This window comes from Tupaia chinensis, unplaced genomic scaffold, assembly GCF_000334495.1.
Source record: "Tupaia chinensis unplaced genomic scaffold, TupChi_1.0 Scaffold000250_1, whole genome shotgun sequence".
In the NCBI taxonomy this organism is placed as follows: domain Eukaryota; kingdom Metazoa; phylum Chordata; class Mammalia; order Scandentia; family Tupaiidae; genus Tupaia; species Tupaia belangeri.
Window position 1 is genome coordinate 3,545,914 of NW_006159730.1, and position 18,111 is coordinate 3,564,024.

Below are 18,111 nucleotides of genomic sequence, written 5' to 3' on the forward strand. Positions count from 1 at the left end.
AGTGAGGACTAAATGAATAAATGTATGTAAAATCTTAGAAAAGTAAACATGTTTTCAGTAAAGGTTCACTGTTGCCATTTTATCTTAACATGTTGGGTATTAAGTTACTTTTAATACTATCAATTGTCTGAGATCCTTCCTCAAAAAGTTAAAGTATGTGATGACAAAACCATGTCAAAGTGGCCTCAAAATAGATTTCTGTTTTATGTTACGTAACATGTTTATCTGTTATAAGACTGAATGTTGGGAACCAGCAGTTAGCGTAATGGCTATGTCGCTGGACTCCCACGTAGTCGACTGCGGTTTGTGTCCCCAACCCGGTGGCTTAGAACTCACGCTGGGTGCGTGTGCGTGCGTGCCCAAGATCCCAAGAGGAGAATGGAGGAGAAGGGATTGCAGCATGACCATCTCCCCTGGGGGGTGATTTCTCGCTTTCTTTCTCTATGTCTCTCTCTGTCTGTCTGGCGAGCGCATGCACCCTATAGCGGAAAACCTCTCCAAAAAAAAAAAAAATAAGGAAAGAAAGACTGAATGTCCAATCCATTTATGGAGGTACCAAGGTGTTATATGTGTGTTATAATGCACACATTTTTATCCCATAACTGGAATAAAAGGCAAGGAAAATGTCAATAAGGACTACAACCCTAACATACGTTATTCTTCCACAAAATGATTAAGTATAATATGGGTTCATTGTTAAACAGTCATGTATAAAAGTTAATATTAGTTCAAGAAACTCAGGTTTGAAGTTTGTTGAAGAGGAGACTGGGAAGGAGCTTTGATGGCTGTCTAATAACTGAATTTAGGGTTGCATCAAATACAAAAGTGAAAAAACGACATTTCAAGGGTCTCAACTTTTTCTCCATGTAGCATTTATATTTAGAGATGTTTGGTGTTCAGAGGTTTCACTAGACCTCTCTGCTACTAAGTACAGTCAGACTGGACCTGGTATGGGCTTATAAGTTCTTACCTCGTGATCATAATTTCCTTATTTTATAAGTGAATATAAAATAAGACCAAAAGATAATGAGTGTTATAGCAGCCTAAATCAAGATCTCCTGGCCAGGACTTTGGAAATCTTATTTCCAGCTCTGCACTGTGGTGGACATTCCACTCTGATGATTGGTCATGGCATCACAGAATAACAGGGTGAGCATTCTTTCACCACAGTTTCATTAAATTTAGGCATTATATTTATGGGTGTGTAATTGAAAGCAAACATATCACTGATGTAAAACAGCAAGAATGATAGAGTATATTTAAGATTGCAACTCATTTCTCAATGTCACATTTTGACTAGGTATATGAGATTTAAGGTAATTATTCATATAATTGAAACAGCAATTTGGGGTTTATAGTTTGGGGCTATTTCAAATTTGATTTTGAAAAGATTCTTTGGTGTTTCATTTGACTCTTTTTCTCTGATTTTTTTCAATTCCTATCTGGAACATTTCTTTTCAATAGTTCTTGAACTAATTTTTATTCTTAATAGTCTCTCTTTTGGCAGAATTAATTCTATCGATCATGTATCTATCTAAGATGTATTGCAATCACAATTATCTGCTGGCTCTTATATCCCTAAAATCTACATTAGCTTTACTGATGACACTCAATGGCATAAATGTTATTGTAAACTATAAATATCAGTCTTAGTTTCAAAAATTATTTGCAGATTATGTAATAACAATAAATCACATTTCCTTCACTTACCTCTTGGCTTGTGTAAGTTTTCTGGCCTCTTTGTTGTCTTTCGTCACATCTTCAACCGAGATATCAGGAGTATCTTTGTTGTCCACAATGATAATTATTCTATATATTCAAGATACAATTTTTGTACAGTAGCACTGGTGCCAGAATGAGCAGATGTAATAACATTAGATTCAGGGTACTAGAATTGCTTTCTTCCTTGGACTAATTAGTTACTTTACATTTATAGCTTAGTTTAATCATAGTTACGGTAGTGGTTATTTTAGGTAGCAAGTGTGACTTAGAGTATTTTACTGACTCTTGAAATGTGCATGTGTTATAAAAGAAAAGTATGTTTTATTTACATAGAAGCTACATGTTTGGATAGTGTTATTGAGTAAAATGCTAATTTATTTTACAGTGATATTACTCAACTTGAATAGGTTCAGGGAAGAATAGAAGAAATAGCCCAGAGGTTTAATGAAAAGCCCCTAGAGACACTGAAGAGACAAGAGACTATTTCAGAATCATTTGTAAATTGCTGAGACTGAGAAAGATTTATATGACAATGAGTTTAAAAAGGAGTTTTGAAAAATAGTTTTATTTGGCCATCTCCACATAATGATGAAAACAGTTGCATTGACCTAACAAGGAAATTATAGTTTTTATTTCAACTGTATACTAAGTTCTGAGTAGGACAAGCGGAGTCTGCATTGTTACAAAGGTTATCTTCCCATCTTCTTTATGAAGTATGCTTCTGGATCCCATATCATTTTTATAAGTAATAATACTCCTATAAAAATATTGCCATATAAAACCATTCACAGGGAATATTTTCAACTCAAGCCTTGTCATTGGCAGTCAGCATTCTGTGACTGTAGGTTATTGGTAGTTTCTTTCACCTCATCATTTGCACTTGGTAAATTTATTGACTGTTTATCCATATAGCTTTTCCATCATTTGGTAATCTCTCCCCTTTTGGACCAGCTGAAGGTAGTATTACTGATATTGACTTATATTTTTCTTATAACCTTATAGCATAGCTAGGACAATTGGAAATAAGAACATAGTGTGAATATTTGGGGTGTATTTATCTTTTGAAGATATTTTCTTTCAAATGCCCATTCTTTTTAGGAAACAATGTTTAAAATTTTAAGAACGTACCGAATGTTTTTTTAGGGACCAGCAGGTGGTATGGTTGTTAAGGTGCTGGACTCCCACATGGCTGACCACGGTTCCAGTCTGGGACCCCGCAGCTTGAATGTCATACTGAGTACATGTGCATATGTGCCCCAAATCCCAAGAGGAGAATAAGGAGAAGGGATTGAGGCATGGCCATACCCCTTGGGGGCTCCTTTAGGGGGGAGTGATTCCTCACTTTTTCTCTGTCTTTGGCAAGTGCATGTGCCCTATAGGAAGAAAATATTCTTTACATTAAGTTTCTTATTTGGGATTTTGAAGGAAATATCTGCATAGCATATAATTATGTACTTTTTCTATTGGAAATAGGAAAGTACGTTCTTTTTCTGTCATCTCCATTCTTTCTATTAAAATAGATGAGGCTAAGTATATTGATCATTGTCTTATCTTACTTTTTAAAATGTGTTAGGGAGTGATAGGAACATATTTTGAATCTAACAAATCTGAATTTGAATCTTCAATTCCACTCTATGAGCCTTTGCAAGTTATATAACTACCATGATCTTTATTTTCCTCTTCTTTAAAGGGGTCATTATTCCTCTTAAGATGGTTTAAGAATGAGATGAGGAGCGCACAGTGCCCAGCACATTATAAAATAATTGTTGCTTCTCTTCCTACCTCCAGCTTTTCAACTATTTTATCCATGGGAGCAACTACCAAGTTAAATAGCTAACACAGCTACTTTAAAACTATTTTTGATATGAGTGTGAAAAGAGTAATGGGAGCAAAATATATAAACTACATAGTCTGTCAGAAAGCAACCTGAGCATTTTATGTATGGTTGTACATTTTTTGTATTACTACAGTCAAGGAAAATGTTAAGCCAGGCTTAGAAAACTAGATTCATGTTGGTATAGGAAAGCACAAAAATGGATAATTTTAGGTTAAAATAAAATGCAGTTGAATGCTTTGACCAAAGAAAACTCATTTGAGCAATACTTTTCAAAATTTAGCATGCATGAATTTTATCTGTGCAATGTATTAACACTGCATATTTTCAGCTCCATCCCAGAAATTCTGATTTAGCAAATCTAGTATTGGTCCAAGAGATTTAGGTCATCTCAGCCTCTTACTAGCAGTGCCGGGGATATCTTCAGTGGCAATAGTTTAAATAAATAAATAGAAAAGTATTAACAGTCAGTTTTATCCATATTGTCTTAATACAGTTTTTTCACATTAATCCAGTTAAATTCAGTATGTGAAACTGACCACAAATGGTCAATCCTATAGAACAACTCAAAATCTGGAGTCAACCTTTCATTTTGTATAGGCTGGGGCAAACCTTCAAGGCCACACAGTTCAAGTGTTCGGCATTGTACAACACGAGATATATAGAATCAATTTACAAAAGTAAATTAGTAAGTGAGATTTCAGATTAGAAAACAAAATGGACTTACTTCTAGGATCCTTTATCACAGGTCTTTTGATGCATTTGAAATATTATTTGATTTATAAGAAACAAATACTCACTCAAATTTTCAGGAAGACTAATATAAAGCAAAATCTCCTATAAACATTTGAGAGATAGGAGAAACAAACCCAAGGGTTTCCTAAGTCCTAGATGGCTGATGTACTTTGCTTTTTTTTAAAAAAAATCACTGTCCTTAATAGAAAGGTAAATAACTGGATTTTTGTGGGTATGTGTGTGTGTGTGTTAGAGGGCTCGTATGCTCTCCAGAGAGAGACTGAGAGAAAAGGAGAGGAGAGAGCACTGCCCTTGTGGGGGATGCTCTCCCCACATCTCTTCTCCTCTTTTTCCCTCTTTTTGGGACTTTAAGCATACACAACATATGCACACTTGCAGTGTCAAGTCACAGAGTCTGGGATCCAAATCTGTGGTTGGCCATGTGGGATCTGGCTGCTTGACCACCAAGCTATGGAGCCAGCCTAACTGTGAATTTCTTAAAACAAGACTTTTACTGTAAGTTAAAAAAATGTAATATAAGCTGCCCCTCATCTTATAAGAACATTATAAAACAAGCCCTGGGAGACTTTTGAAAGTAAACTTTCACCACTGTAATGTATGCGTGTTTTAAAATTTTCAAACGTCTCTTGAAAAAGTAATGTATATATTTTTTAAAGATGTTTTGGTACAATTGATGCTGCAATTATGATTTTCAATCTGTCCCACTTTCATGGGTATGTTAGAGTTTTGAAAGTACCCATCCTAGAACCTTTCCCCTTGTCCCCTCTCTATTTAGGGATAGCTGTGGCAAGTTAAGAAAGTAACAGGAGTACTTGGGAGCTATTATTTACTTTAAGATCTGTTCATCTGGGTTCTTACTGCAAAACCAACCCATCTAGATCTTGAGACTTTGTATGTGTTATGAGATTGCTACACTGTTAACCTGCATGATAAACTTTTAAGAACTATGCCAATGGTAAATGCTATGTCAACTTTGGAGATTTCTCACCTTCTCTGCCCGTCAACTATCTGACAGTTTCATTACCTCTTTCTTGCTTCTATTTACCCAGTACTTCTGATTTTTTTTCTAGCCTGCTAATGGTTCACATCAGGTACCTCTTTTCATGTATTCCATTTATTTTGAAAATTTAGCTTGCAAGATGTTATCTGTCTTCTAATCAGGAGCAGGCAAAATCAGATTACTTTTAAAAATCTCATGTACAGTTATTTTATTTTAGGAAACTTTTTGCAAAAAGATTTTGCCACTTCTCAGAAGTTTATGGAATAAGACAGATCTGAGTTCAAATTTGGATTGTCATTTGTCTTGAGAGTTAAATTTAGGCAAGTTTTCTTTCCTTCTAAAAATATAATTTGTATTAAAAATCTGTATATTTTATATTTTCTAGAACATTTAGGAGGAAGTAGGGATAGAGACTTGATAAAAATGAGCTGATCAGTAAACTACATTATTTGTATGTTAGCACATGTTTTAGTATCTTTTTTGTATAAATGGTATTTCATTTTTCTTAGGAGAAGTAAGAAAATTGTTCTGTATTGCAACAGGTTAAAAAAGTCATCTTTCAAATAATCTTGCCAAAACAAAAACAGAAAAATGAGAAAAAAATTTCATGTCTTCCCAGTCAACTCTGAATTGTATAGGTGTTTAGTTAAACATGTTTGAATGTGTTCATTTAGCCTTGCACTGTGAATGAATTTTTTGTTTTGTTTTGTTTTTTAGTTTTTGCTAGAGAGAGAGAGATAGAGGGAAAGTGAGAAATTGTCTTCCAGTAGGAATAACCATGGTGCAATCTCTTCTCCTCCATTCTCCTCTCGGGATTTTGGGGACACATGCATATGTGCCTGGTGTGATTCTCAAATTGTCAGATCCAGGACTTAATCCGTGCAGCCAGTCATGTGCAATCTAGTGCCTTAACCTTCATGCATCTGCTGGGCTATGGATTTCTTTTGTACCTACCTATGCCTTCTTTCCTTGTGCTTCTTAATGTTATGTCGGCACTTTGAGGCCTCATATAGCCACATCTTGGGAGTACCCGTTCTACACATTTATAAATGATCTTGAATGATAAGAAATATTTGACCTGCTATACTTTTTGAACAAAGAGTTTTAATGTGAGAGCCTGGAGAAGCACACAGAGTTCTTTTAGACCACGAATCTTACGGATAGAGGAACCGAAGTAAATTAGGGATTACTAAACAACATGTGAAACATTTTTGTTTTCTTTCCCTCTATCCAGTGTCTCTGGAAGTTCTCTAGCTCTGATCAGAGAAAGAAAGCTTTTAATATGGTAGAAAGACTAATAGCCTATGAATTGTGAGAATGGTTTAACTATACCAATTTTTAGCCCTGTGTTTTTGGTGAGGGCTCAACTTCTTTGAGATTAATGTGTCTTCATAGTGTTGTATTGAAGATGAAATGAGATAACTCATGTGAAGTGTGGGTTGAAAACCTCAAAACACTGCATAACTTTATTGTTTGCTGCAGCTGTTGCTGTTATTATAAGTACTCTGGGTCAAATGCTCCATTTTTCAACTCCAAACACAGTTAAGCATTTCAGCTGTTTGAATAGGTGAGCAGTAGACAGGAAGGGAAACATGAGGATAGGTGGTTAGAGGGATATAGTGAGAGATTATCAAGTGCTGAAAAAGATAGGTTAGAAATAAACGTTTTAGATTACAAACTGATATAAATTACAAATGTGCAATAAAGATTCCAGACAATCTATTGTAGCAGGTTTCCACTCCCTTTCACCCTAGAATGGCAGAATAAAAATCAAACAAACCAGTAAGCCAGCATCTTTTCTTTTGTTCTAGTTAAAAACCTTTTGGTTTAATTTTAAATGTAAGAAATCTCAAAATTTTCTTAGGTTGTTTTGCTGTAGGTTGGATGTGCAGAGCTACAGTTCCAGAATGATTGCTTCTATTTATAGTTCACTTTAGATGAACTTAAAATACTTAATAGAAAGAGGAGTTTGCTAAGGAAATCAAGGGCATACACTTGTAAGGATCCTTGGAACTTCAAAATTTCTAGAAGTCGTTTCAAAGTGCTTATTTACACAAATCAATCCTTCCTTTTGGACTTTGCAAGGACAACTTCTAATGAGAAAAATTGCAAATAACATTTTGGTTTACACAACATATAAATTTTGCATTTGATTTCAGACCCACAACTAAATAGATTTATAACCCTCTATAAATTTGCTAACTGTGCAAAGCCAAATCTTGATGTAGAGCCTTAAGAACACTCTGACAATAACACATTAAAAAGAAATTAGAAATCAGAAAAAAAATGAAGATTAAAATTAGACTTTAAACGACAGAAAAATTTTGAATAGCAAATAATATATGCAAAATATGTTACAAAATCTGGAATGCTAAGCAGTTGATACAAGCACTGTGTTTGACATTTACTTTCATTTAAATTATTAATAGAGTTTGCTTCTTCCAACATTTTGCATCTTTTTTCTTTCTATATTTTCAACAAAATTTTGCTTACAATTTTAAAGTTCATTCTTCTCGAGGTGCTCTTAAATTTGCTGTGACAAAACTGCAGAAAACTAGAGTTTTATAGATATAATTTCCATGGAAGCAGTAAAAAAAGTAAAAGTTTGACATTGCTTTTCACTGATTCTTTTCTTCATTGTTTTTAATTGTGTTTGACCCCTGTTAAAGTGACACATTCTCAATGTATTTTTTATGTCATGAATATAAAGTGACAACATAAAAAAAGCACTTATCTTTGTGCAACAGTAATTCAAATTTGCAGTTTTATATTTAAAAAAAATAAAAAAGAAAGTGTTATTACCATGGAGAAAAAAGGTATGTTCAAATAATAACCTGTGTCTAGCAAACAACAGAAACAAGTTGATTATTTCAGACTCTGAAAAGTCAGGTTTTCTTAATTTGATTTTAAATAACTGTAATACAATTGCATAATCAATATATGATCCGGGTTGGTGTCAAATTACTCTGAATTACTTTTTGGATTTGGAGCTGAATTCCATTATGCACGACAATATGAACAATTTAGAATATAATAAGGATGTTTACAATCTCCTTAAGTGATAAAAATTCTCCATTATGGCTCATATCTATATTGATGTAGCACACAATATGAAAAATTTCATGTATTTTCTTTGAGATGTTCCTAAAATATAAGACAGGGCTGTAAATGAAAAGTTGTTTAAGAACCAGGCACATTTTGTGCTGACAGTTATTTTTAGGTAAACCACTTTGGGTTAATTAGGAGAAAAATTGCCACTGTACAATTATTATGCTCTATCCTCCCACCTTGGCCTGAAAATAATAAGATGTAACAAAAGTTTTTCTTTGCCATTGGCAGCTGCACCTTTTAAGTGTATCAAAGTCTGTTGCTGTGGTTACGGCCTTTGTTTCCAGTGATGTTTTGTCCAGGCTCCCCCCAACCCTTAACAATGGTACTCAAAAAAATGAAATAATGAGTCATTCATTCGGAAATATGTTGTTAAAATATCCCTCTTTATCATTGCATTTCACTACTTAGAAACTAGGCTGTAATTCAAGGCAACAGTTAAGTCTGAGAAGAACTGTTAAAAAAAACTTTGCTTTTTTTTTTTTTCATTTATAAGAAAAACCTGTCTTTGTAATTGAAGAGCCTCTTACAAGTCTGAACAATTAAATCCCTTTTGGTTAATGTATTATTTCTGGAACAAGTAGATAAAATTCTACGCAGTAAGCATGATAAAAATCGTGCATGTTTCGCACAGCACAGAATTTTAGAGTCAAGGTTTCTGGGCACAAAAGCAGTAACAAAACAGTCCCTACAAAACTGAGTGACTCTTAATAACACAAGAAATAATTTCTGTTAATTTAAAATTTTAGAAACTGAAATGTGTAAAGTTTGTAAAGTAAAATGTAATTAAATTATGGTACTGTACATACCAGTTGTTTCTATAATTGAAACTTTACAATATGAAAAATACATTAGCTCTGTACAGTTTTTACAGGTAGGTAGGATGAGTTTTGAGAAAAAGATTTTTTTTCCTTTGTTCAGGGTCATACTCTAAGTCAAAAAAATACTGCACAACTTAGCTAATTACAAAGTGTAGACTTGAAACAATTCATGTCTTCTTTATTTCATGAATCAATCGTGGATTTTTGTTTATTTAAACAGGGGATTTGTTTTTTGTTTGTTTGCTTGCTTTTAGCGTCCACAATGAACAAAAATCTTCCTCATTTTGTCCTTGAGGTTACAAAGTTTGGTAGCAACCCTCGGCTACCTATCAGCTCAGTTAAGCCAGCTGCTGTTTATGGTCACTGATTCGGCCAGCTGTTGTGATTGTGCTCAGGTCCAGCTCAGTCTCTAGGTGTGTTTCCATCGTATCTTCCTGTGCATTCGTTTCAAAGGACTTATGAGAGAGAAGTTCATGATGCACCCCACAGTAACTTATTGTGGGCTGGTCGTATGCCAGAAAGGTTGACACATTCATTGATAAAGGTATCTGGGGAAAAAATAACATGAGAACAGTCAGTTATACAGAGACAAAAAATTGGTGGGGGGCAAGAATTGGGACTATGAAGTGCTCACTTGACTAACCTCCGTGTTACCTATGTGGTTCAGGAATTCCTACGTTCTTGTCCCTCATGCTTGTATGGTGAGCTCAGTGTGACAGTTTTAAAGCCTAGGATGGAGTTCCTTCATTTATTTACTAAACCTGCATATAAATAGAAGCCTAAGTAGGTGGTCCTGAAAATGATTAAAAAGTAATAATAAAAATAAAACTTTATTGCAAGAGTCAGAAGATTGCTTTCCCAAACCGGGTTAAAACTATTTTTTTAGAACTAAGAAATCTATTGTTTGGTTACATAGGGTACTATGATACATAGGAAGGTTGGTTCTCAAACTCTAACATGCCGGAAAATCACCTCCCCCTTCTGCCACTGTGTGGCCTACAGACCCAGGTTGTTTCTGATTCAGTAGGTTTGGGGTAGGGCTTGCAATCTGCAGTTTTTACACATTCCCCTTTGATGCTAGCGGTAAGGTAAATACAGTTATCCCCATTGTACAGTTGAGAAAATGAAGATTTAGGTAGTATAAATAATTAGTGTATAATCTCTCACGATGGGTTGTAGAAGTGCTTGACTGAATTTTTTTTTTTTTTTTTACTTAGTTTTTGCCATTGAGTGCGTATATTCACTGTAGAGACAGAGAGACGGAAAGTGAGAAATCACCCGCCCCTCCTCCAAGGGGGGGGGTGATCACATGGCAATCCCTTCTCCTCCATTCTCCTCTTAGGACCCTGCTCATGCTTGCACGTACACCTGGTGAAATTTTTCAAGCCACTTTATATGTGGTTCCAGTATTGTAGAGTAGCATGCTACTGCCAATCGGAACTCTAACTGCGGTTGACCATGTGGGAATCAGGCCACTCTCTGGCCCCTTGACCAAATTCTTAACCACTACATTTTATTACCTACTTAACATTCTACTTATAATAATTCATCCTAGCCTTGGACTCTAGAAAGGGAACACAATTTATAATATGTCTGATGATGTTTAAATATCATCCTCAGCATTTGGGTCTTAGTTCCAGTAGTGTGAACATTATGATTTCCTATGCTACACTGTGGCTTTATGATGCTGCTTTGCACATTAGGTCCTTAGGAAAGATGCATATATCAATAGTTTATCAAGGATTCATGGTGGGGATAGATGTAACAGTTCAAAATCAGAGCTTTTTAATTAAACTTATATTAGCCAATTCAAAGTATAAAAAGCCTAGTCCAATCTGATGCACATTTGTAATTGAGACAGGAACATTAAATATACTTCTGGATGCACTTGTATGTGCAAGATTGTTCAGAGAGAGCTTTAGGGATTTAAAAATTGAATTTCTCTGTTGACTTGGAAATGGATAGACACTTTTCTAATTAAATTGTGTTAGCTTTTCTTTTTTTTTTACAAAGTGTGCAAAAAGTTACAAACTTTGATCAATCTGTGGTTTATTTTGTTTCACATTACAATGTACTTGACTTGATTTTTTCTAGTATGTAAAACATTTCTAAATAGGTTCTAGGGGACAGCAGGGCTGGGGAAATAGAGAACAAATATGAATAAAGTAATTTCTGTTCTCTGGAAAAAATCATAGGCTAATTAGGGAGATAAACAACGCAAGAGAATAAAGGACTATGAAATATCTATATATCTATGACTGGCTGATTCTACTAACTTTATCATTTATCCTTTGTTGGTAAGAAATGAAATAGCTATCTTTCCTATATGAAAATAGTGTTATTTTCCAGATTTATTGGCAAGAATCACTATTATTGAGAAGTGATTTAATATTTAGTCTCACAGACTCTTCTACAGAGACAGTGTATTTTACTTTGAAACTGATTTATTTGTTGAAGAGCAATCTATCTTCTGGAACTCTATCTATCCGATGATTAATTGGTGTGAGTACAACAAGATTGTTGGGACATTAATTTTAGTTATTTAGATTTTACTAGTAAATTATTTTATTAAAAAAATACAAGAAATAATTAAGAGGCTGAATTTCTGTTATTTATCTTTAAGCTTAGAAAGAAAAAAAAAATCTTGGGCCAGCAGATGGCATAGCAGTTACATCACTGAACTTCCACGTGACTGACCACAGGTCTTACCATGCCATGATCCCCTCTCTCCCAACCTTATAGCAAGCCAGGATCATGGTGCATACCCATTGTGCTTCAAATTGACTAGGATTCAAATCTTGGTCTTCCATGTGGCTCCAGTATTGCGGAATAGCATGCTACTGCCAGTGTCACCATGATTGGGCCCAACATTTTGTTTTTATTTTTATTTCACGAGAAGAAATAGGAATTGGCAATTTGGATTGTTGTCATAAATTTACATGCTAGTATCTATAATACCAAATAGAAACATTAATTTATTAATTTATTAATTTATTCACTAGTTCCTTCCATGACAGTTTGCTCAATACTTTCTAGGGGCCTAGTGTGATTCTGGGGATACATCAAGTCCAGAAGTTGGGGATATATCAGACATGAACTTCTTAGCATAAGAACCTGTAACTCTACACATTGTTCCATGTCTTACATTGTCTCAGACATTCTTTAAATTTAGAAAGCTTTAAATATATGTTTATGAATGAATAAACACTTGAGTGAATGAAGCAGAAGAGTAAGGAGTATTTAGGAAGTATGGAAAGAAATTAAAATCCTCCATTCCAGGATGACTGGACTTTATGAAGACTATACAACTAAGATAATCTGTTCAAGTCTAATTATGTCATTATCCAGCCCATTATGACTCTTGGTTAAAGGTAGAGGGCTAAAATGAGTTAGCCAAAATCCACATTTATGATGAAATAGCAATGTCTTATAATTCTTTATTTTTAAATTCATTTTAATTATTTTCAAACTTTCTATTATTTTTATTTTAAAATCTTATTTTTTATTTTCAAGTTGTTTTAATGTGTATATTTTATTATAGATTATATTAATTGTATATTTTATTGTATGAAATTTTTTTCTTTTAAGTAGATGACCTTCTTTCTTTATTTTAGTTTGACTATATTGTGCATGTACTCACTGGAGAGAGATAGACACAGAGAGAAAGAGAGTGACACAGAAAGTGAGATAGCACTGCCCCTCAGGGGTAATGGCCACATCACAATCCTTTCTCTTTCCTTCTCCTCGTGAGATTTTGGGCATGCATGCATGCACATGTGCCTGGTGTTTTCCAAGTCACTGGGCCCAAGACTAGAACTGCCCACTCAGCCATGTGGGATCTAGTCACCTTAACCACCACTCCACCTAGTTGGCCCTGCTTTTTCTTTTTTAAAAATACAGGTCTTGTTTCTACCTGAGCCTTCCATCTCTGACTAAAGGCACATTCTACCATGCCCAGGTCATTTTAGAAGGAGACTCTGTTGCTCAGAAAAGGCTTCAACGGGTGATTCTCCTGATTCAGTCTCACAATTAGCTGGAATTACAAGTGCATACCACTGTGAATGGCCTCTAGGTTGGACTGGGACCAAACTCAGGCTTCCCACATGATCCCAGTCTGTGGGGCACAGTGTCTTAGCAGTGAATGACACTGCAGCTAGGCCATTGCATAAAACTTAAAAAAAATTAAATTAAATTTAAAAATAAATGAATAACTATTCCTTAATTTGGTGATTTGCTTCCTATAAATTTCAAAATGTTAGACTTAAGTTATATCCTCTACCTTCCACACCTGCATTTTTAAAAACTCTTTAGTGCATCTGCAAAAACACTGCTTATGATCTCTAGGAGTTTGATATACCTGCCAAATTAGCTCTCCCAGTAATGGACTCTGCCCTGGACTCCACTGTGTTAACCTCTGTTTTATTTTTATAGTGCCAGTGAAGAGTGATGTTCCTCTTTAACTGAGACTAAGCAAAATACTGCAAACTGTGTTCATTTGCATGCAAATCTTTCTACACAGCCCGATGCCTGCTAAATTGGCACTGTTGCCAGGTATAATGATGAGGCCCAAATTGAGACTATGGCTCAAAGGCCCCACTAATCTTGGTCCTATTTCCAAATCTGTTTCTTCATACTGCTGTGCAATGAGGTGCAGTTGCTAATCAGTTTGAAAGCAGTCTCATTCTTTGGCTCTTCCCGCCTCCCTCTGGAAGTTGTAGTTACAATAGTCCACTTGATGTTCTTATCATAACGAGATAGCAGTTGACATTTTTAGTTTAGAAATTTTAGTTTAGAATGAAAATCACCAGTTAAGGTAAAAACTATAAAACAAATAACATTGTTGATACTTTATGAAGGAACTGGTGAAACGGATCTCTATGTCTATGACTGAGAAGACATTTTAGTCTTACAGAGAAGCTCTATATGGCATTTCTCTGAACATAGGCATTTATATTTGTTTTTCTGTCCTGACTTCTAATATCCCACTTATTTTCCAACTGGCCTTCCCCTCTGCACTAGCTTATTGTAGTCTTGCCATTCTTCATAAAACAGACTCTGCATTTTTGACATGCCCCATCTACAGAGCTTGCCCTGCTGTGGCAGGACTTTGATACCCAACATTCTTAGATGTTCTTATTCCTGTCTAGGACCTAAAGAGCAGTACTTCAGCATTTGCTGAATTCTAGTAGCTATTTCATTCAAGTAAGCGTTTATTGATTTATTATTTACTGATTAACGGCCACGTCATTAAATTAGTTCAGATTTTGGTTAGTATTATCTCCTAACTAAAGGAGGTGCTATTTTATATACATCTGCTAAGCTGCATAACATCTTGATCTTGTTTTAGTTCAAATAGCATTGCCTTTATGAAAATCCTTCAGATAAACTTGATTCTGTAGAGATGAACTTTTGCTTTAAAGTTCTTCAGATTTTATGTTTATATACATATAAATATGGAATACCATACTTTTTCTCCCATCTTTCCATCTACTCATTTTCTCATGCATATATTGATATTCATCCATCCATTATTGAGTACCATAGAGTCCTAAATGAAAAAAACCAATTCCCTCATCTTACAGGCAAACAGTTGTAAAACACCATTTTTCCTAGATGGGTGGAAATATGTGTAGGATATAATGGGCATGGAGGGAACTATTTTCTATTATTGCTGTAAAGTTTTATATAGCTAACAACATGCTTAAACTGGCCAACTTGTTATTACTTATATATTGCTGTTATTTTTTGATATTAACATTATCTCTAGATTATAAACTCAACAGAAAATGAAGACTTTTCAGGGCTAGTGCAAGCTTTCGTATTAGTAAAATTTTGAAAATTTTATTACTGGGGCGACGGGCAGGAGACAGAATTGCTTCATACAAAATTTATATTTATATATTTATGTTTGTAATGAAGACACCACAATAAGGGAAGAGCTAATATATGCAGTTAATCTAATTTATTATTTTGGATTTTTTACATGATGTACGTATGAACATTAAAAAGTTAGCCCTGACAATACAGCTTTTGATATTATTTAGTAAAATGCTTCTTGTTGACATTGAAAGGTAAACTTCTAATTTATAGTAGCACAATATAGATTATGTAAGAGTGACTACCATTGGGCTGATTGGAAGTAATGCTGGGAGTGGAGAATATCTAGCTCATCTCAGTATTTTCCCTATTATTTCACTTAGTTTTAGCCTCTCCTTTTCTGTTTCACAGTTACACCTAACATTTACAATTTGTTGTTTTCTAGAGTTCAATTCCTATTGCTTTACTTCATAGGATGTGTTATATTTTTGGAAGCTTAGAAATAATGAACAATCTAAATGGTAGTATCTTTGATCAGTGTGATGGGATCAGTCACATAAATTTAGCAGATAATATTCTTTCAACTGTGGCTTTGATGAAAATTAATTAATAAATAAATGACATAAAGACAAAGGTATTATTTCTTAATGGCCCATCTTGTTTCATTAATAATATAATTACTTTAGTTCAATACAGAGTTCAAAGTAGATATCAAATGCAATTTAAAAAAAATGATTTAGGCCACATTTGGACAGTAAAACTAAAGCCTGAGAATTTTTATTATCAAGACGCCTGCTCAGAGAATATGTTTTAGCTCCTGTTAATATGGTCGACATTGAGTGATATATTATAAAGCACGAATGTAAAATAATATAATGGAGTTTTATGTAAAATTTTTAAATTGGTTATCTGCTTGTTAGAGCCTATAATTTATTCTGTTAATTAATAACCTGAATGATACAAGTCAGCAATGAAAAAAAAGATAATCATTACTTTAAAAACATATATTTCTAGGTAGATTCTCTGTGGTACAAGCTTCTCTGTGGAAAAGTTTAACTTTATTCCTTTATGGGTTAAAATCAACAGTTAATCATTTCATTTTCAATTTACTTGGTTTTTTAAAGTATACAATATGAAAGTATGAATATATCCAAGTATATGTTATGAAAGTATCAAAATTGTAAAGAAAGAATTGATCATGATTTGGAAAAAGTATATGATTATGGAAATTTAATGTATAGCTTAGGCAATTTGATCTAATATAAAGAGTCAGAATGATTTTTATTTTCTCCCATCCAAATATTAACCAAACCTGATCCTACTTGGCTTTTGAAATGACATGAGATCAGGCCCATTTGGGGTGGTATGGCCATAGACAGTGCTTTAAAATTTTCTCATGGTGGAAGATGTTTTCACTTCAGTAAACCTTTAATTATAAACAATGTTTAAATTCATACATCTTTTAATATCTGACTATTCTCAGATTTAGCTTTAAAATAAATTAATGTTTTTTAGATATTCTATGAGAAATATTAGAAGGTACAGCTAGTGATGGTTAGTGACTTTTTCCTAACAGGAGCATCTTGTGTTTTCTTCCTATTATCCTTTCTCATCCATAAACTTTTGTGGATTTCACTCAGGCACCAAATTGAGTCAAATGTATGAAGATCTCAAGAAGAAATATATTGCATATGAGAGTAGATTGTCTTCTGTCTCTGAGCTTCTATCATTTAGAATATATGAATGCAAGATTAAAAAATAATAAACTTGAGACTAGTTATGAATATAGGTAAGGAGAGAGAATATTTCTTTTCTCTATATTTTATTAGCTTCAATTATTTACATAATAATAAAGTATTTGCAGTGTTTGTAAGTAAATCAAACTTAAAGTATGTAAATATAAACCATTCCAAATGACTACTGAAAGGACTGAGGTATTTTGAATCACTTATTTGTTTTTCCTAATGTTTTCTTAGTTTTTTATTAACAGACATGAAATCAAGATACCTGTAAGTGAAAAGATAGGTAGAAAGTCACGTAGCTGCTTAATAAGTGCTCCAGGTTCTAATGTTGTACTTCTGTCACAATCTAGTATGATAATTCTTAGCTTCCTCTGAAGGAGAATTGAAAAGTATATACTAAGAACACACAAACTCTAAAAAATAAGGACATTACACTTATGATTAAAATGTAGCTAAACTTTCAGATTTGTTTCTGTGGGTGAAATTTGTTAAAATTGTGTTGAAATGTTTCGATGTAGACAATGAGAAGCAACACAATGGAGTCAGTTCATTCTGTTTTAGGGATGGCAATGTGGCATGAAAAATAACTATAGGCCACGTTTCTTAGGTGGTAGCCTTATGAAAGCACATGGAAAAATTACCACACCTGTTTTCTAAGCACTGTATTTACTTCTTAGTCCTCACAGTGCATTTGATGAAAAGGTAGTTACATGGCTGACATTTTTGTCACTGCGCTGAGTCAGCATCTTAGGCCTGTCCTTTTCACTGGAGGACATCTGTAATGTGTTTCGAAAGCACAAAAAGGAATCTTTTTCTAACAAATTAGATAGACCTGTTGGTATTTAAAGGCATCCGAAGGTCAAGAAGTTTAATTATCTAGAAGTCTTTCACCAGGATGCTTAGTGGTCCCTAATCACCATGCTCCTCCTGACCCTTAGGTGAACACCTGCTTTCTTGTCAGAACATGCAGGTGGCCTCTGTTGGAATGCATGACTACAGCAGAAATATCTGCCTCCTCATGAGCATTTGATTTCATTGGTGTAGTTAATATAGGAGACAGATAGTTACTTGTCACTGAAATGTAGTCAATCACTTATTCATAATATTTTGGTCCATTCCCTGGACTGTCAACTTAGAGTGTGCCTCCACCAGTAGCAAGGTTGATAACTAATCTTTAAAATCTCTTTCAACACTCAGATTCTGGAATTTTTTCCTCTATGCTGATGCTGAGTAAGTACTTTATTTTATCTTTTAAAAAGGCATGTATCTTTGGGAGGAAGGGCCCTTCTTGGAAATAATATATTCCTTTCT

The 18,111-nt window shown here is 34.2% G+C and overlaps 2 protein-coding genes across 2 annotated transcripts in view; one reads left to right on the forward strand and one right to left on the reverse strand.

Moving 5' to 3' along the window:
• CTNNA3 (catenin alpha 3) overlaps nucleotides 1-18,111 on the forward strand; it is a 1,606,653-nt gene that overhangs the window by 510,376 nt on the left and 1,078,166 nt on the right. The gene's annotated exons all lie outside the window — the stretch shown is intronic.
• Nucleotides 9,437-18,111, reverse strand: part of LRRTM3 (leucine rich repeat transmembrane neuronal 3) — a 188,794-nt gene continuing 180,119 nt past the window's right edge. Inside the window, exon 3 of the mRNA XM_006148957.1 lies at nucleotides 9,437-9,789. Coding sequence (XP_006149019.1) covers nucleotides 9,580-9,789 — 210 coding nt within the window. The 3' untranslated portion in view covers nucleotides 9,437-9,579. The remainder of the gene's footprint in view (nucleotides 9,790-18,111) is intronic.